The sequence below is a fragment of the Apodemus sylvaticus genome, chromosome 10 (genome assembly GCF_947179515.1).
Source record: "Apodemus sylvaticus chromosome 10, mApoSyl1.1, whole genome shotgun sequence".
Classification (NCBI taxonomy): Eukaryota; Metazoa; Chordata; class Mammalia; order Rodentia; family Muridae; genus Apodemus; species Apodemus sylvaticus.
In genome coordinates, this window is record NC_067481.1 from 49,602,265 (window position 1) to 49,623,228 (window position 20,964).

Below are 20,964 nucleotides of genomic sequence, written 5' to 3' on the forward strand. Positions count from 1 at the left end.
CAGAGAAAGGGGTAGAGTTAGTCGTGTGGTGGGTCATAGGTTAGATTCTCAAGCTAAGCTAGATGAGCTATCTGAGAGGCTGCCCCACAGAAGCCCTAAGCATACTAACATGGAGCACCATATCCAAATTTAGACAGAAACCCAAGGTTATGGCCCAAGTTCCAGACATGGGAGCTGGACAAGAGCACTTAGACATGGAGTGATGGGTAGCAGAGACCTCAAGGAAGCCAAGAACCTGATGGCCACAGGCAATGCCCATGGGAGAGTGATACCTGTGAACAGCCAGCACAGTGGGCAGGTGCCAGAGCCTCAGTGCACTCATGCTGCAGTATCTCTCTCTGGCAGGCCCTATGGCTGGCTGTTGGGGCTTAATGTGAGCTGCAGGTACACAGGAGGCAAAAGCCAATACATCTTGAGCAAAGACACCAGCAGAAGACTTCTGAACTAGTAATGTATGCTGGAGCAAGTAATTCTCTGAGGACAGAGTGTAGAGAAAGTCAGGTACAGAAATAAGTGTTCAAGTTTGGATATTAAATATCCATAGGAAGGAGAGAAAGAGAAATAGGTAAAAATGTTTTATATATATGTACATAGACACTGAAGAAAGGAAAGAAACCACATGTGGACAGCTATAGAAAGAAATATTAAATTTAAATAACAAAGTGAAATCTCAAAACAAAGACAAGAGAAAGGTTAAAAAAGAAAATACATTTTTTTTAATAAAAAGATTTATTTGTCTATTCTATATATGTGAGTACACTGTAGCTGTCTTCAGACACACCAGAGAGGACATCAGATTCTATTTTAGATGATTGCAAGCCACCATGTAGTTGCTGGGAATTGAACTCAGGACCCCTGGAAGAGTAGTCAGTGCTCTAAACTACTGAGCCATCTCTCTAGACCACCAACCAAGAGTGTACAGGGAGGGAGCCATGGCTCCAGATACATATGTAACAAAGAATGGCCTTGCCTAACAGCAGTGGGAAGGGAGGCCCTTGGTTCCATGGAGGTTTGATGTCCCAGTGTAGTGGGTGGGTGGGGGAGCACCCTCATAGGGGCAAAGGGGAGAGGACTGATGTGGGATGGGGGAGTTGTGGAGTGGTAACCAGAAAGGAGTATATCATATCATTTGAGATGTAAACAAATGGAATGATCAGTAAAACAAACCAAAAAAAGCAACAAAAAACCCCCCAAACAACAACAACAACAAAACTTTCCATGTTAAAAAATGGAAAACATGTGTCCTGCCTGGAGACCAGCAGAGGGAGAGAATCCCTGCGGCCATATTTGCAGCCTGTTTGGGCAGAAGAGCATCACTAGGTACTCTAGCACCTGAGCTTTAGATCCCTGGGGGTGCAAACCGCCAGGGGTTTGCCTGCACTCAGGAAGTGAGCACATAGGTGGTTCATAGGCCAGTCCACTGGGCGTGGGGCCTGTGTCCTGCCTGGAGACCAGCAGAGGGAGAAAATCCCTGCGGCCATATTCGCAGCCTGCCAGAGCAGAAGAGCATCACTAGGTACTGTATCACCCCGAGCTTTAGATCTCTGGGGGTGCAAACCGCCAGGGGTCTGCCTGTGCTCAGGAACTAAGCACATAGGCGATTCATCTGCCAGACCTCTGGGCGTGGGGCCTGTGTCCTGCCTGGAGACCAGCAAAGGGAGAGAATCCCCACAGCCATATTTGCTGCCGGCCTGGGCAGAAGAGCTTCACTAGGTACTGTATCACCCCAAGGTTTAGATCTCTGGGGGTGCAAATCACCAGGGGTCTGCCTCCACCCAAGATCAGAGCACATAGGCAGTTTGTCTGCCAGTCTGCCGGGCGTGGGCCTGTGTCTTGCCTGGAGACCAGCAGAGGGAGAGAATCCCTGCGGCCATATTTGCTGCCTGCCAGAGCAGAAGAGCATCACTAGGTACTGTATCACCGAGCTTTAGATCTCTGGGGGTGCAAACTGCCAGAGGTCTGCCTGTGCCCAGGACCTGAGCACACAGGTGGTTCATCTCCCAGCTGATAGGTTGTGGGGCCTGTATCCTTCGCGGAGAACAGCAGAGGAAGCAACTCCTGTGGCCATCTTTGTGGCCTGCCAGGGCAGAAAAACATCACTAGGTACTGTATTATCCTGAGCTTAAGATCTCTGGGGGTGCAAATCTCCAGGGGTCTACCTGTGCTCAGGACCTGAGAACATAGGTGGTTTATCTGCAAGCCGGTCAGTCGTGGGGCCTGTATCCTACATGAGAATCAACAGAGGGAGTGATCCCCCACTCACCATCTTTGCTCCATAACAGAGCAGTCTGAGAACACCTGGTTCACCTTGACAACCCAAGTATAACATTTCTTGAGGCAAGACTGAGCAGGTCACCAAAGGCACAAAAGAGGAAGGCAGCATATCAGTAATCTGTGCCAGAGGAAACCCAGTCATCCAGTGTTGCGGAAATAGCCCTAAAGATCCACAATAGGTTGTGGCACCAGCCAGTGACAATAAGACCATCTAACACCAGTGAGAACTAGATGGCTAAAGGCAAACGTAGGAACGTTACTAACAGAAACCAAGGCATTATGGCAGCATCTGAACCCAATTCTCCAACAATAGCAAGTCCTGGACACCCCAACACACCAGAAAAACAAGAGTTGGATTTAAAAGCACTGGTAAGGATGCTGTTAGAGGAACACATGAAGGACATAAGTAAATCTCTTAAAGAAATTCAGGAGAAAAATGATCAAAAGCTAGAAGCCCTTACAAAGGAAACACAAAAATCACTTAAAGAAATTCAGGACAATATGGGTTAGAAGTTTGTAGCCAATAAGGAGGAAATGCAAAAGTCACTTAAAAAAATAAAGGAGAACTTTGATCAACAGGCATAAGTCATGGAAGAGGAAACACAAACATCTCTCAAAGAATTAGAGGAAAACACAAACAAGAAAATGACAGAACTGAGCAAAAACTTCCAGGATCTGAAAACAGAAGTAGAAACAACTAAGAAAGCACAAAGGAAGACAACTTTAGAGATAGAAAACCTTGGGAAGAAATCAGGGACCATAGATGCAAATAACAACAGATTACAAGAGATAGAAGAAAGAATCTCAGATGCCGAAGATACCATAGAAACCATGGACTCAACAGTCAAAGAAAATGCAAAATGCAAAAAGCTTGTAACCCAAAACATCCAGGAAATCCAGGAAACAACTAGAAAGCCAAATCTAAGGATTATAGGCATTGATGAGAGTGAAGATTTACAACTTAAAGGGCCAGCAAATATCTTCAACAAAATTATGGAAGAAAACTTCCATAACCTAAAGAGAGAGAGATGCCCATGAATATACAAGAAACAAACAGACTGGAACAGAACAGAAATACCTCCCATCACATAATAATCAAAACCCCAAATGTACTAAACAAAGAGAGAATACTTAGGGCAGTAAGAGAAAAAGGGCAAGTAACATATAAAAGAAGACCTATCAGAATTACACCAGACTTCTCACCAGAGAACATGAAAGCTAGAAGATCCTGGGTGGAGCTCATGCAGACTCTAAGAGAACACAAATGCCAGCCAAGACTACTATACCCAGCGAAACTCTCAATCACTATAGATGGAGAAACCAAGCTATTCCATGACAAAGCCAAATTTACACAATATCTTTCCACAAACCCAGCCCTACAAAGGATAATAGGGGGAAAACACCAATACAGTGAGGGAAACTATACCCTGGAAAAAGCAGGATATTAAGCTTCTTTCATCAAACCCAAAAGAAGATAACCACACAAGTATAAAATTAACATAAAAAATGATGGGAAGCAATAACCACTACTCCTTAATATCTCTTAATATCAATGGACTCAATTCCCCAATAAAAAGACAGACTAAAAGAATGGTTACATAAGCAGGACCCTACATTTTGCTGCATACAGGAAACAAACCTCAGTGTCAAAGACAAAAACTACCTTAGAGTAAAAGGCTGGAAGACAATTCTACAAGCAAATGGTCTCAGGAAACAAGCCAGAGTTGCAATTCTAATATCAGATAAAATTGACTTTCAACCTAATGTCATCAAAAGAGACATGGAAGGTCACTTCTTGCTGGTCAAAGGAAAAATCCAACAAGAAGACTCTCAATCCTGAACATCTATGCTCCAAATACAAGGGCGGCCTCATTCATAAAAGAAACTTTACTAAAGCTCAAAGCACACATTGCACCTAACACAATAATTGTGGGTGACTTCAACACTCCACTCTCATCAATGGACCGATCAGGATAATAGAAACTAAACAGGGAGACAGTGAAACTAATTGAAGCTTTGGACCAATTGGATTTAACAGACATATATATAGAACTTTTCATCCCAAAGCAAAAGAATATACCTTTTTTTCAGCACCTCATGGTCCCTTCTCCAAAATAGATCATATAGTTGGTCACAAGACAGACCTCAACAAATATAAGAAGATTGAAATAATCCCATGCCTCCTATCAGATCACTATGGAGTAAAAGTGGTATTTAATAACAATAAAAACAACAGAAAGCCCACATATACATGGAAACTGAACAATACTCTACTCAATGATATCTTGGTAAAAGGAAGAAATAAATAAAGAAATCAAAGATCTTTTAGAATTTAACGAAATTGAAGGCACAACATACACAAATCTATGGGACACAATGAAAGCAGTGCTAAGAGGAAAATTCATAGCTTTGAGTGCCTCCAAAAAGAAATTCAAGAGAGCATACACTAGAAGATTAATGGAACAACTGAAAGCCCTGGAACAAAAAGAAGCTAATTCACCCAGGAGGAGTATAAGACAGGAAATCATCAAACTCAGAACTGAAATCAAGTAGAAACCAAGAGAACCATACAAAGAATCAACAAAACCAGGAGCTGGTTCTTTAAAAAAAATCAACAAGATAGATAAACCCTTAGCCAGACTAACCAAAGGGCACAGAGAAAGTATCCAAATCCACAAAATTAGAAATGAAAAGGGAGATACTACAACAGAAACTGAGGAAATTCAAAAGATCATCAGATCCTACTACAAAAGCCTGTACTCAACACAACTGGAGAATCTGGAGGAAATGGACAATTTCTTAGACAGATACCAAATACCAAAATTAAACCAGGATCAAATAGATCATCTAAACAGACCCATAACCCCTAAAGAAATAGAAGGTGTCATAGATAGCCTTCCAACCAAAAAAAGCACAGGACCAGATGGTTTCAGTGCAGAATTCTATCAGACCTTCAAAGAAGACTTAACACCAATATTCTTCAAACTATTCCACCAAATAGAAACAGAAGGAATACTACCCAACTCCTTCTACGACGCCACAATTACCCTGATACCAAAACCCCACAAAGATCCAACTAAGAAAGAGAATTTCAGGCCAATTTCCCTTATGAATATCGATGCAAAAATACTCAATAAAATTCTTGCCGCTGAATTTAAGAACACGTCAAAACAATCATCCACCAGGATCAAGTAGGCTTCATCCCATGGATGCAGGGATGGTTCAATATAAGGAAATCCATAAATGCAATCTACTACATAAACAAACTCAAAGAAAAAAACCACATGATCATTTCATTAGGTGCTGAAAAGGCATTTGACAAAATTCAGAATCTCTTCATGCTAAAAGTCTTGGAAAGGACAGGAATTCAAGGCCCATATCTAAACATAGTAAAAGCAATATACAGCAAACTGGTAGCCAACATCAAACTAAATGGAAAGAAACTTGAAGCAATCCCACTAAAATCAGGGACTAGACGAAGCTGCACGCTCTCTCCATATCTTTTCAATATAGTTTTTAAAGTCCTAGCTAAAGCAATTAGACAACATAAGGAAGTCAAAGGGATACAAATTGGAAAGGAAGAAGTCAAACTATCACTATTTGCAGATGATATGATAGTATACTTAAGTGACCCAAAAAACTGTACTAGAGAACTCCTACAGCTGATAAACAACTTCAGCAAAGTGGCTGGCTACAAAATCAACTCAAGCAAATCAGTAGCCTTTATATACTCAAAGGATAAGCAGACTGAGAAAGAAATTAGGGGAATGACACCCTTCACAATAGCCACAAACAGCATAAAGTATCTTGGGGTGACTCTAACCAAACAAGTGAAAGACCTATATAACAAGAACTTCAGATCTCTGAAGAAGGAAATTGAAGAAGATCTCAGAAAATGGAAAAATCTTCCATGCTCATGGATTGGCAGGATTAATATAGTTAAAATGGCCACATTGCCAAAGGCAAACTACAGATTCAATGCAATCCCCATCAAAATCCCAACCCAGTTCTTCATAGAGCTAGAAAGAGCAATGCTCAAGTTCATCTGGAATATTGATTCTATTTCTTTCTTTCTTTCTTTCTTTCTTTCTTTCTTTCTTTCTTTCTTTCTTTCTTTCTTTCTTTCTTTCTTTCTTTCTTTCTTTCTTTCTTTCTTTCTTCCTTCCTTCCTTCCTTCCTTTCTTCCTTCCCTCCCTCCTTCCCTCCTTTCTTTCTTTCTCCCTTCCTTCCTTTCTTCCCTCCCTCCCTTTTTTCTTTCCTTCTTTCCTTCTTTCCTTCTTTCTTTCTTTCTTTCTTTCTTTCTTTCTTTCTTTCTTTCTTTCTTTCTTTCTTTCTTTCTTTCTTTCTTTCTTTCTTTCTTTCTTTCTTTCTTTCTTCCTTCCTTCCTTCCTTCCTTTCTTCCCTCCCTCCCTTCTTCCTTTCTTCCCTCCCTCCCTCCTTCCCTCCCTCCCTCCCTCCCTTCTTTCTTTCTTTCTTTCTTTCTTTCTTTCTTTCTTTCTTTCTTTCTTTCTTTCTTTCTTTCTTTCTTTCTTTCTTTCTTTCTTTCTTTCTTTCTTTCTTTCTTTCTTCTCCTTCTTCCCTACACACCCCTTTCCTCTCCTATCTAGTGTTAAGGGGGAAAGAGGAGAAGGGGGATGAAAAGACAAACAAAAGGGAGAAGGGATGTAAGGGCAAAAATAGATTAGTGCATCACCTTGACAAGGAAAAGAAGGGTGGGTTATTTTATATCTCTTCAGACTAGAAAGTAACAAGTCTCAAATACTTTAGACTGCTATGGATTTTTGTATGATGGTATAAATTAAAAATTATATTTGTCATAAATGCTGTAAACATTATTCAGTTCTTGTTTAAGGTATATGTGCATATGCAACTCATTTAAAATACAATGTATAGCCCAGTCTTATAAAAGCTACATTTGTAAACTGTTAAGGATAATTATGAAATGCAAGTTAGTAGTCAGTCACTTATAAATAAACTTGTAGTCATGGTATGTACTAGTTTAGTTAATTGCAGAAATAAGCTTTGTTTAGCCTCCTATATATGTTTGCAAAGTTAATTAGAAGCAAACAAAGTTTGTCTATTTGTATGTACTTTAGATAGATAGGTGGTCCTCAAATACTTCAGAGAGACTTACAGAGTCTAGCATTTAGCATGTTTTAATAAGAAAAAGCTTTTCTGACAGAGAGACATGCCAGCTCCTGACAGTATTCCATTCTACTCTGAAGAAGATGATGGTTGTTGAAATAATTGATTAATAAATCCCACCAGTGGGTTACCCTTAGGCTGTCCTCTCCTTTATCCCTAGCAACATCACTTTTTCATCCTAAATCTCAAAGACACTTTGTCTTCAATACTACTGGATGTCTACTCTCAAGCACATTTTGTCTTCACAGAGATGGATTTTGATACTCAATAATCATGGCATCTGACCCTTACTGTCCTTCTCAATGGATTCAGAGATGGTCCCCATAATTTTGGCCAGACTCCTATGGACTTGGTCTTCCATCTCATTTTTCCTCCTGCCTGCTTCGGGATACACATGACCTCCTCCTTTTCAGTCATTTCCTCTCTGATAGCTGGTCTGACGCTGCCCCATTCTTCAGTTTTCTCAGATCCAGAGGTTACCAGGTCTCATCTTGCAAAGCTCAACCCTACCTTCCCCAAGTCATCTATCTTGGATTCTGTCTCATGCCAATCCATAGACACCCCACTTTAGAACATCTTGCCCACTCTCATGCCTAACTCCCCCCACTTATGGATCCATAAATCCCTCTGATACATTCCCTATACCAAGCTGCTTCTGGACTTCCCCCTTCCTCCCATCCACAAACATCTACTTAAACTTCCTACTCTAGCTCTCTGCCTCCAAAATCCACCTCTCTAAGCCCTTCCATCCATACACTTCCAAAACATAAACACCTTCTTGGACTGACCTTTGCCCCAGTTCCTTATCTCTCTAAAACTCTCTATAACACCACCCATGGTGGGTCTCTTTGTCTATAACCTCTTGCCACAGCCCATCTGCTCACCTCTAAATCTAAAAAACCATCTATTGATCCACTCTCACAATCTATTCCCACCAATCTCTCTCTCTATTTCTCTCTATTCCTAACTTACAAAGAACTCCAATCCCTTCAATGTTTGAGATTCAATCCCTTCAAACTTCTCTTATTGACAACTCATTACTCCGATGTAGGATTGGTATAGATCTTTTCCCAATCTGTTGGTTGCAGTTTTGTCCTATTGACAGTGTATTTTGCCTTACAGAAGCTTTGTAGTTTTATGAGGTCTCATTTGTCGATTCTTGTTCTTAGAGCATACACCATTGATGTTTTATTCAGGAAATTTCCCCCTGTGCCCATGTGTTCAAGGTTCTTTCCTACTTTCTCCTCTATAAGCTTCAGTGTATCTGGTTTTATGTGTAGGAGATAAGAATTGGCCAATTTGCATTTTTCTGCATGCTGACCTCCCGTTGATCCAGCACCATTTGTTAAAAATGTTCTTTTTTCCACTGGATCCAATGTATACAAAGAACTCAAGAAGTTAGACTTCAGAGAGTCAAATAACCCAATTAAAAATGGGGTAAAGATAGGAGGCATGGGCACATCACTTCAGGAGGATCTTGCTATACCACTCCTGGGTATATACCCAGAGGATTCCCCAGCAGGTAATAAGAATACGTGCTCCACTATGTTCATAGCAGCTCTATTTATAATAGCCAGAAGCTGGAAAGAATCCAGGTGTCCCTCAACAGAAGAATGGATGCAAAAAATGTGGTATATATACACATTGGAGTATTCATGCCATTAGAAAACATTGAATTCATGAAATTCTTAGACAAATGGATGGAGCTGGAGATCATCATACTAAGTGAGGTAACCCAGTCTCAAAAGATCAGTCATGGTATGCACTCACTAATAAGTGATATTAGCCTAGAAAATTGGAATACCCAAAACATAATCTACACATTAAATGATGTACAAGAAGAACAGACGAGTGGCCCCTGGTTCTGGAAAGACTCAGTGTAGCAGTATAGGGCAAAACCAGAACAGGGAAGTGGGAAGGGGTAAATGGGAGAACAGGGGGAGGGAAGAGGGCTTATGGGACTTTTGGGGAGTGGGGGGGCCAGAAAAGGGGAAATCATCTGAAATTTAAATAAAAAATATATCAAATAAAAAAATTTAAAAGATGAGGTACAGAGCTAAACAGAGAATTCTCAACAGAGGAAAGTTGAATGGCTCTGAAGCACCTAAAGAAATGTTCAGCATCCTTAGTTATCAGGGAAATGCAAATCAAAACAACACTGAGATTCCACCTCACACCAGTCAGAATGGCTAGGATGAAATACTCAGGGGATAGCAGATTCTGGAGAGGATGTGGAGAAAGAGGAACACTTCTCCATTGCTGTTGGGATTGCAAGCTGGTGAAACCACTCTGGAAATCAGTTTGGTGTTTCCTTAGAAAATTAGACATAGTACTGGGCATATACTCAGAAGATGCTCCAACATGTCATAAGGACACATGCTCCACTATGTTCATAGCAGCCTTATTTATCATAGCCAGAAGCTGGAAAGAATCCAGATGTCCTTCAAAAGAGGAATGGATACAGAAACTGTGGTACACAATGGAGTACTATTCAGCAATAGAAAACAATGAATTCATGAAGTTCTTAGGCAAATGGATGGAACTAGAAAGTGTCACCTGAGTGAGGTAACCCAATCACAAAAGACAATACACATGGTATGAACTCACTGATAAGTGGATATTAGCCCAAAAGCTCAAAATAAACAAATTACAATTCATAGACCACAGGAAGCTCAAGAAGAAGAAACACTGAAGTGGGGGTGCTTTGGCTTCTCTGAGAAAGGGAACAAAATTCTCACAGGAGCAACTAAGGAGACAAAGGAGTAGAGGCTGAAGGAAAGGCCACCCAGAGACTGCTCTACCTGGGGATTCATCCTATAACAGTTACCAAACCCTGACACTATTATGGATAACAAGAAGTGCATACTGAAAGGAGCCTGTCATGTTTGTCTCTGGAGGAGCCCCGCCAGAGCCTTACAGATACAGTGGCAGATGCTAGCAGTCAACCATTGGACTGGGCATGGGGGGCGGTCCCCAATGGAGCAGTTGGAGGCTGGACTGAAAGAGCTGCCCCATGGGAAGAACAACGATGTTGGCCACCCAGATGCTCCAGGACTCCCAGGGACTAAGCCATCAACCAAGGGATACACATGGTTCCAGCCAAAAGTATGGCAGAGGAATGCCTTATCCAGCATTTGTGGGAGGAGAGGTCCTTGGTCCTGTGAAGGATCAATAGATGCTCCAGCAAAGGGAAATCGAGGGGAGGGGTGGTGGTGGAAGGTAGGAGTGGGTTGTGTGGAGGGGCATATACTAGGAGGCAGGGGGTGGGAGGAAGGGTTGGGAGTTTTGGGGGAGGGGGAAAACCGGGAAAGGTTTTAGCATTTGAAATGCAAATGAAGAATATATTCAATAAAAAAATTGGAAAAAAGCAAGAAAACTGTATCATCTCGCAACAAGACTTGTAAAAAGAGAAAAAAAAAACCTCTTTATTCACATATCTTACCTGGCTTCCTCTCGGTCTCTCTATACAAATTCCTTTGCCAAATGTACCCCTGGTCCCCCACACTCCTGTTAAAAAGCTGCCAAGCCCCCCTGAGAGATCCCTGTCAAACACAAGAGGGTGCTCAAACAACTCCTATCCTTTTAATGTGGGTGGCAGCTCCTTCCTGTCAGGTGGCCATACTTGACTGACCCCTCCATTATCAGCAAAGGCAATAATTGTGCTGACACGATTGCCCATCAAGGTGCTTTCATCTCTTATGACCCACCTCACTTTTACAACTCACCCCACTTCCTTCCAGACTCCCCTACTATATAACCCAGTTGACAACTTACCCAGCCCAGCATCAGCACAGGGTACTCGGAACCTCTGCTTACTGTAGTCATTCATACGCTCCAGTTCCTATTCTCTCCAGATAACCTGTTCCCCATAAATCTCATCTCTCTTCTCACACTCTGACTTTTCTTCTGCCTAAATGATTGCCAAACATCCATTGCCAACTGACTCCCCTAAATTCAATTACTGTCCAGACATCCCCAGATATCAAACACTTGGAACAAATACTACATCCCAATTTTAAGATGTTGCAAGAATTTTCTTGTCCAATTTCATCAGTACAGAGAGGGTCTGTGATTGGATGGGAAAATAAGGGGCAGAGCTAGGGAGAGGGGGAAAAGGCGTGTGGGTGCTGGCCAGAGGGGTACAGGATGCAGAACCAGAATGGCTTCAGACGTTTTTCTGGTATTTTTTTAAAGGTTAGAAATATTGGGATAAGACCTTTCTTTACTGAATTGGCATCTTGTAATTGTGTTTATATTGATACATAAATCTGATTGGTTAATTAAGCCTTGAGAGTTTTGAGTTACTTGGTTACTGGAATGTGGGCCCACTAATGGCTGGTGGAGAGCTGGTGGTCTGTGGGGTGTGTGGGATTTGCATAAAAGCGAGATAAACTTGAGGTAGCCTGGCCAGGGAGCTGGGGGTCACTCAGAGCGGGACCCTGCCAGGAAAATAGTGTTATAACTGCCAGTGCCAATACCAGAGTAGGACCGTGGCCTAGAGGGACAGGAGAGTTGGCGGGAGTTCTCTTTTAATATTTCTTGCAACAATAATACATGACTAAACCCAAGTCATGCCCTCTTTGGCACACACAGGCTCATGGCCAAATCCTCATTTGGGTCAAGGTCATCCTTAATTTCATTGATCCCTCCTTTAGTGCCACCTGTTGCTTCCTCTGCATCTCTCTCCAACACCATCTGTTAGCCACAGTCCCTCTTGCCACTGACACCCCATTTACTAGTGTCCTATTCCCACTATCGAGTACTTTTTCTGCTGACAATCCAACTCCCCCTTTGGAAACCAAAGCCGAGTTCTCTCAACCTTTCCACACCAACCCCAAAAATCCTGTTAGAGATGGCTCCTCTTACAATTTGGTAAAGGCCTCCCCAATGATCCACATTCCTAAAATATTTCAATTTCAGAACCCACCTGAACACCTCAAGGAAGACTATTCTGATGTGACAGAAGCTTCTCAGTTTGTATTCTCTCCAACTCAACCAGACCCTGCTTTCAGATTATAGCTGTTTCCCAGTTATCCTTATATAGCTAATCTAAATTTCTCTGGCTCCTCTCAAAAACTCTCAGACTCCAAACAAGTACTCCTGCCAACCAACAGCTTAAGATTTCCTGCTCATAGCCTATTACTAGGGTGTGCCCTCCCCAGTTCCCTGGCCTTGGGGTTCGACTTCCCAACTACCAGGACCATAAACCTAAACATTTAAAATGTACATCCAAGATAAAAAAAAGCTTTTTCCTAAAACTCCTTAACTTTTTACCTCTGTCCAAATCTCTCTGCGAACAATAGCCCAGCATCATAGGATGCCTAATATGATACCTCAGTGTCAGCAGGAAGCATCCAGAGAGAACAATGACTACTTACCCAAAACTTAGCAACTCAGTACTAAAACAAAGTGGTGAGAATAAAGGGTTTCTAGAGTCCGATCATGGCAAACATGGCTCTGGGCAGGATTTGCCCTTCTCCCCCACTCCCTCAGCCTTGCTAAAAACCATTACATTACATTCTTAAAATTAGCCACCAGTGTCTATTTTTTATTTAGCCACTTCTTCCTATTGAGGCTGACTACCAAGGTCCAGCTATCAAAGTATTGAAGACCATCAAGCAAAAGCACCCACTTGGCTCACCTAATTAACATGCACAGTCAAACTGAATACTTCATCCCAATAGTGGGTTTCCCCCTTTCCCTTTATAAACTGCCATTCACCTGTGAACCACATCTGTCTCTTCTCTACCCAGAGGCAGTGCTTTGCTCATCCTGGGAAATGTTCCTTTCCCCATCCACCTTGTTCCATTCCCCTTCTCCCTCATTCCCTATCTTCTGATTTTTGTCTCTTATTCCCTGCCCTTTGCCCCTCTGGCACAAATAAATCTCTGTGCTGAGAACTTGATCTTGGGGTGTCTTGTGCCAGTATCGGTCCCTTCATTAAAAGATAAAGTCTTACAGTGGTTCTTCTGGGAAATAAATAGATAAATCCTCTGGTAATCAGGCTGCAACACTAGGGTATTATTGGGGTACTAATGTTGAAGAACGTGGCTCAATCTGAAGCTTTGCCACAAGGTATGTATAGGGCTTCCCTGGGAACTATAGATTTGGTTTTGTCAATAGCAAAACTTGCTGCATTACTTTACACACACCATCTACCTCATATTCCTTAAACAAAAAAGCAGATGGTTAAAACATGCATTGAATTCTAAAGAAAGACTGGACCTGAAGTACTTTCTGAACATATTGAAAAAATGGGCTAGACTCATAGGTTATCATGATTTTAGGGATGTTGAGAGTGAGTTCCTGGTACAGCGTTGTTTCAGGAACTGCTTTGTGTTCATGTGACTATTTGGTCTGTAGCAATCAGTTTAACAACATCCTCCACAGACTGCCTCCAGACAGAGTCTCTACTGGGAAGGATCACCTTACAGACGAGTGTAAGAAAAGCAACAAGATGGCTCCTGAGGCACTGCTGAACATTCAGCTTGCACGATGCCAGGGGGATTCTGAAATGACTTTTGACTCACCCGAGATACCTTTGGCATCTCACAGAGTCACGTGAATCTCACTAGGAGCCCTCCTGAGAAGCTCCTCTAAGCAGTGACAGCTCCCCCTTAGAACTCCCAAAGGTGAAAGTTCCTTCTTACTCTCAGTGATGGAATGTTCAAGGAGGGAAGCTTCTAGGGTGTCTGATGCAGAAGAGGTAGACTGGGCAGTGAACTATGCTTAGCCAATCCACTCATACTCTTAAGCACCACAGAGAACAGGCTTCATAAGAAAGAAGAGGTCAGAGGAAAGGGGAAGAGAAAAGGAGTCAGGGCCTCTAAGCCACTGTCATGACTCTTATTTAAGGGGATTTAACCTTCTAGGATTATTGTTACACTATGTAGGATGCCAGGTTGGAGGTGATGTTGGAAAACATCTTTTCCTCTTTTATAAGAGCTGAGGAAGAACCTGATACCTTACTGGATCAGACATTAAACCAGTGAGGTTTCACAAAAGAGAATGAGGAGCTGCACAGACTCTGATGTCCAACCAGAGAGCAAGAGAGGGGCTGCTCAAATGAGATATAAGTGAAGACAAAGCAAGAGGGTGTCTCCTTTGTCATAGCAGTGTCATTGTCTGGGGATTCAGAAGTTAGGCCTCCTGTATAAAGCAGAAGGATTAGGAGAGAGCTCTAGAAGGAAGCATCCTAGTCCTTAACAGACACACTCTCTGATGTTGAGGTTTTCTCATGCACCATCCTAATGAAGGAGTGAGGGCAGATGATGCGAGTCCGCTGAAGAACAGGGTCACTGCGACCCAGAGCATGTGACAACGTCTTTATTGGTTTCTCTGGATGAAAGAAGTACAGTTGGGCACTGGAATGGGGTTTCCCAAGGAGATGTTTTCATTCCCACATGTTAGCCCAGGGCTTTTGAGTAGAGAAGAGTCCATTTTCAGACTTAACTTGAACCCGAGAACAAGAAGAGACCCTGGGAGGGAAGAGGAGTAGAGGGAAGTCTTCTTCAGTCTCAGCTCCCTAATAAGTCCACAGGAATGTAGTAGTTTCTTCCAGGAGCCTTTTCAGAGCAGACCACTGGGATGGTGGCTTGGAATCTGAAAATTGTTCTGGAAGTGCTGGGTTGCTTTGGAAGTGGTAGGGTGTGTTTACTGGAGGGCAATGTGCTGACGATTTTGGGAGGGATAAAGTTAATACACTAGAGATAGAATTGGGTTTCTCATTGTATGTGGTTTAGCAATAACCAGTTCTTACGGCCCCAAAGACATTATTGTAGAAGACAAGGCAACAACATGCTGATGGAAGTCATGGGAAATGAGCATTGGAAGGATGTGTCAGCAAGTCAAGGAAGGCCAGGAGCCAATAGAACTACAGACATGGAACAGTTTCTCCCCTAGAACCTCCAGGAACAACTGTCCCTGATAATGCCTTTACATTAGTTTTATTGTACTTATTTCAGACTTTTGGTCTTTAGAGAAATGAAATAATAGATTTCTTTTTAAGGCATTGGCTGTATTAGATATGTGTTTCAGTAGCAGTAGGGAGTTGACTTACCATATAGGCATCTTGTTGGGATATGAGAATTTCTTTATTTCCTAGAGGGAGTGAAAGAACTTTAAGTTATGGCAGAGGAGTAAGCTCGTGCATGATAACAGATTTACCCAATGTAAGAAAACTTTCTCCATGCCAGAACTGGATCTCCTTGCATAAATGCTTGAAGTTGGTCCTAGTGAAGCACTGAGATTGGTGTGTAAGCTCAGGCAGGATGATGGTTGACACATTAGATGAGCACTCAGGAAGGAGCTGAAAGGCTCAGGGAGCAGAGTCATTATGTGGTACCAGCTCGACCATTGCTTAAGTTTTCTGAGAGGCTCCAGAGGATATTCCTGTAGAGAGGAAATGGACTAGAGGCTGAAGGGAACAGAATCTTTGGAAGCTTGGTGTTAGTGGCCTTGTGGCTTTTGTCTTCCTTTGATGGCTTGACAAAAAACAAAATGAGTTTCATGAAAATATGAAACTCAATTTGGGCAATGAAGGCTCAAACAGTTGAATACAGATAGGGAATTAGGCATTATGTGTGTGTGGTACACTGCAAAATTTATATAATGTATATGGATATTAAAGCATGCTAGGCCACAGATATGTACAGTTTTTACCTATCAGATAAGTTTCATTTAATTAATAATGAAGGGAGTAAAACTTTAAAAGTTAAACTAACCAAAGGGGTAACCACCCTACTCTCCAAAATCTAATGTCAGGTCTAAAGGGAACCCCATTTCACCCCAAAGCAGTGGATAACCCCAAAGTGATAGTTTTTGTTCAGCTCAAGTTGGGCAATAGAGAAAGGAGCATTCCTCAGAAACCTATGAAATGGGTTATGCTTGCCAGACAGGGCCATTTCCCTTACACATCAAAGTCCATGCTAGTTTCTAGATACACAGTCCCTATTCCCAGGTACTTCTTATGCATTTTAAAGTCCACACTAGCATGCTGGCCCTTCTCACTTCTTCCTTTGCTCTAAACTTGCAGGCTGCTCCAGTTCACATGCTTCCCTCCCCTTGCATATTTGTCCTCCTTATAGATACACATGAGAATAAAATAATGTATTTATTTGTTAAAGACAAAAGATATATTATCATATGCAGTGACATGAAAGATGTGTGGCAACAAGCATTCTCTTACACTGCCAACTAAGATGGAAAATGCTGCATATGTTTTTGTGGGGGGACAAAAAGAAAGACAAAATACTTATCAAAGTTTATATTTGCCTTTGTTTTAAAAAATTTAATAATTATTAATTATTTTATTTATTTATATTCCAGATGTTTCTCCCCCTCTTGGAATTGTTCATTCCATCCCCCCCCCTTCCCTTTGCTTCTGAGAGGGTGTCCCAGGGGAAGTCTTCTTCCCTGGGGCATCAACTCTCTACAGGATTAGGCAGATCCTCTCCAACTGTGGCCTGACAAGGCAGTCTTCTGCTACATATGTGCTGGGGGCAACCATACTTATACATTACCTGTAGGAATTTTACCACTGGAGATAGTTGCATATACATGAAAATACAGATAAATATTATCTTAGAATTATTACATGTACAAAAGGAAAACTATAAATGAATTGGTAAAGTAGATCACAGTTAATATATAGAGTATTTTGTAAATTTAAAAATGGAAAAGATGGACTTGTATGTTGGTTTCGAGAACTGTATAATGCAAAAGAGGGAAGTTCTTTGCAAACCTATGTGGTGTTAGAATGTGTGTGTGTGAGTTGGTGTGTATGTCACATTGTTGTCCTCTGGTGTAGAAAGGCAGTAGTGACATTCTGCACCATTTGAGCTGTTACAACAGAACATATTTCATGGCTATTGACAAATTTAAATTGTGAAGAGATTTCTAGTTTGGAATAAAAGTAAACAGAACACAGATTTCAAAGGAAAAGGAGGCTTCCAAATTGTTCAAGAAACCCCACAATTTTTTTTGGTAAACAGAGAATTGGGTTCAATGCCAGAAGTGCTTCTTTGTGATACTGATGCCCTTTGATCTGTTTTACCTCACTGATGGTGCCATGGTGAGTCACTAGGCAAGTTATCTCTTGATGCATGGCATGAATGCCAAGATGGTGAAAGGCTGAAGCCCAGTGGTCTTTGAGTCAAATGGGATATGTTTTGCTGCAGTGTTAAATGCTGAGAAGTGATGGTGGAAGAAGTGGCCATTCCCAGCACTAATAGAATGCGAATCTTTCTAGATATGTAGACTAACAGAATAAAAAACATTAGTTGTGAGAGAGCCTTCTTTGTTCATTTTGCCTAGTACAGGTCAAAAGAGGGTAAAAAAATATTGTGAGGTCAAGAACATTGTGAGCAGCAGAGAATCTGAGAATATTTTTCTAGATCCTTGTAGGAAGCTCATTGTGTGTATCCTGAAGTATGTCTGACGAATGAAACACAATCAAGAAAGACCCTTCTTTCCTCTGTCTTTGGACCGCATTAGTAGGCAGGAATCAGAAGGCAGGAATGTGATCCAGGCATTAGGGAGAATCTTTGTTGGACACATACCCAGGACATTCCCTAACCCTGATGTATTTCCTCATCTGGCAGACCTTCTTCCTGATTTTATAGGTGCCTCTCTGGCTAGAGAAATGACAAATGAGCCCTCAGGCACTCCAACACAATCAGCAAAACTTGAGATACTGTTTTCTTAGGAGAGAGGATAGACTAATAATAATGGCTTCAGGATTGTCAAAAACCAGTTATTGCTGGATCATACAGAATAGGATACCCAAAGCATCCATCTCTGACATATACATTTTATCCTTCTAAGATCTTTTAACATCCTCTTGGCATCTTACCTGTTTTTTCCGCATTCTTTCTCATCTGCTATTCTATCCTTGGAACCCATGCCAGCCTCTGTAATACTTCTGTTATTTCTTTTCAACTCCTTGATCCTTGATTTCAATCTCTCCTTATGTCCACATGATTTATCTGCATTTCCCCACAAATCCTCTATGTTCTACATTCTTTTATGTCATCTTTCAATCTCTATCTTAGCCCATCCTTCCAGTCTCCCCACCCACATCATATACCATGGAGAAGTTAATTCATAGACTCAGATCAGATGAGAGTGTTAGATGGATTTATGGATTAAAGGCATATTAATGAGACAGTAGCACTGTCAAGATGATTAGTTCTAAAAAACCTGTGAGGAGGAAGATGCACTTAAGCGATGACTAGATTGGTGGCCAGTTAACAGAAAATGGGATTGAGAACATTCTAGAGTAGAGCTGCACTCTTTCATTGACAAGATGAACCACAACAGTATGATCTGCATTGACACCTAGATTTACAACTTTGGGGATTAGAGGAGAAGAGTGAGAATTTACAGAAAAATCTAATATTGAGTACTATGGAGTTTAAAGTTTTTAAATGTTTAGATTATAAATTTTTATCTTTCAAAAATTGATAAATGTGAGGATGATAATTGAGGGAAGCTCTTTTTCCATCATAATATCTATCTTATGTGAGTGGAGTTTGACATGTACAGTCAAGTCTGTGAGCTGCACATAGATACCAGTTACTAGGGAATGTGAAAGCAGAGAACAAGATTTCTCTTATTTCCTCCAAATCATATAGAGTTGTATAAGAGAAATGAGTCATTTCTCCTCAAGTGGTAGGTTGCATACACAGGCCAACTGTATCCAAACTTGAAAAAGAAATAAGACTCTCGGGGGGAACATTTTCTGAGTCACTCTGGGAACTCCAGCCAAAGGAAAAACACACTATGTAAAGGTAGAACACATCAAAGAGTAGACCTAGAAGAACCTATCTACACAACATCTTCTATACACAGGTATGATCTCTTTGGGCAACAATAATTATCATTCCTTTAATTAAGCTCTAAAATGAAAGAGTTCTGAAGAATTGTTCTAGCATTTGAAACTAGAGGAGACTCCTATTCTCCGCTGTAGCTTTAAGTGAAATATGTGGAAGAGGCCTGGAGACCTTTCAAGCTGCTGGTCGCCTGCCTGTGAGGACCCTCCAGAGGGCAGCCTGCACATCAGGGTTCCTGAGACTGTAGATGAGTGGGTTCAGCATAGGGTTGATGACAGTGTTGAAAATCCCAATAGCTTTGTCCTTATCTGAAAGTTTGGTGGAACCGAGTCTCATGTAGTTAAACATGCCTGTGCCATAGAACATGGCAACCACAGTGAGGTGAGAGCTGCAGGTGGAGAAGGCTTTCTTCCTGCCTTCAGCAGAGCGGATTCGCAGAACAGCAGTTGCCACATGGATGTAAGAGGTGAAAATGAGTGCCATGGGGGTTCCTGCCATTATGAAACCCACTCCAAAGAGCAGTAGCTCATTGAGCTGGGTACTGGAGCAGGACAGCTGGAAGAGCTGAGGCAGGTCACAGTAGAAGTGATTGATCACATTGGGGCCACAGAAGTGAAGTGTGGATATGGCCACAGTGTGGGTCAATGCATTGCTGAAGGCACAAGCCCAGGACGTGGCCACCAAGATCCTCTGGACTGTGTGGTTCATTCGAGTGCTATAGGTGAGGGGCCGGCAGATGGCCAGGAAGCGGTCATAAGCCATGGCTGTCAACAGGAAGCAGTCAATCCCAGCCAGCAGATGGAAGAAGAAGAGCTGTGTGAGGCAGGCTCCATATGGAACTGTACGCTTGTGGGACAAGAGACGACCCAACATGGAGGGAATAGTGACACTGATGCAGCCCACATCCATCACTGACAGATTCCCCAGGAAGAAGTACATGGGGGTGTGCAGTTTGGGTTCCACTAAGACAGCTGCCAGGATGCTGAGGTTACCCCCAACTGTAGTCATATAAGCCAAGAGGAAGAGTATGAAGACAACTGGCCACAGCTCTGGTGTCTCCACCAAACCCAGCAGAATGAATTCAGTAACAGAGGTTCCATTGGTTCTAGGCTTTGGGTGCATGAGTTCCTTTAAAGAAACATACAAGGAGGAAAACCACAGGACCTCTCAGTGAATTGAAGACATTTAAATCACAGCTATTTGAACTCTTAAAATTGGAATTTATTTCAACCCTCCTTTTCAGTTCCTCCATACAAATGATATAATTATATAATAATCTCAAAAATAAAACAAATAATTTAAGAAGTGTGCAGTATTGTTGTGGTATAACACTTAAAGGAACTGGAAGTGTTTGACTATCAATATGTTGGCAATGTGTAACAGGACAATTGTTTAATAAACAAGTTTATGGATACAACACCTTCTTATTTCTAAAGAAAAATACTCCAGTTTTGGCTCCCATGGCATATTACTATTTGCTAGAGTACAACATGTTTCTCCTGGGAGGATGAGAACTGAGAAGCATGGCAACATTATTGGGACCTGTATTAGCGGACTCCCTATATCAGCACTACAACACAAATAAATGGATGGCTGAACTTATTGACAAATCCAAATTCTAAATAAAAATAGAAATAAACAACAAAATCTAAACCCCAAAATGCCAAACCATGCATAGGTGGTTAGCAAGAATTATCAAAAGATAATTTATATG

At 41.6% G+C, this 20,964-nt stretch overlaps 1 protein-coding gene across 1 annotated transcript; it reads right to left on the bottom strand.

Moving 5' to 3' along the window:
- Window positions 1-19,424: 19,424 nt before the first annotated feature.
- LOC127694886 (olfactory receptor 3A1) lies at window positions 19,425-20,372 on the bottom strand. The gene has a single exon (XM_052196638.1). It carries the CDS (start codon window positions 20,370-20,372, stop codon window positions 19,425-19,427), a length of 948 nt encoding a protein of 315 aa, XP_052052598.1.
- Window positions 20,373-20,964: the final 592 nt, after the last annotated feature.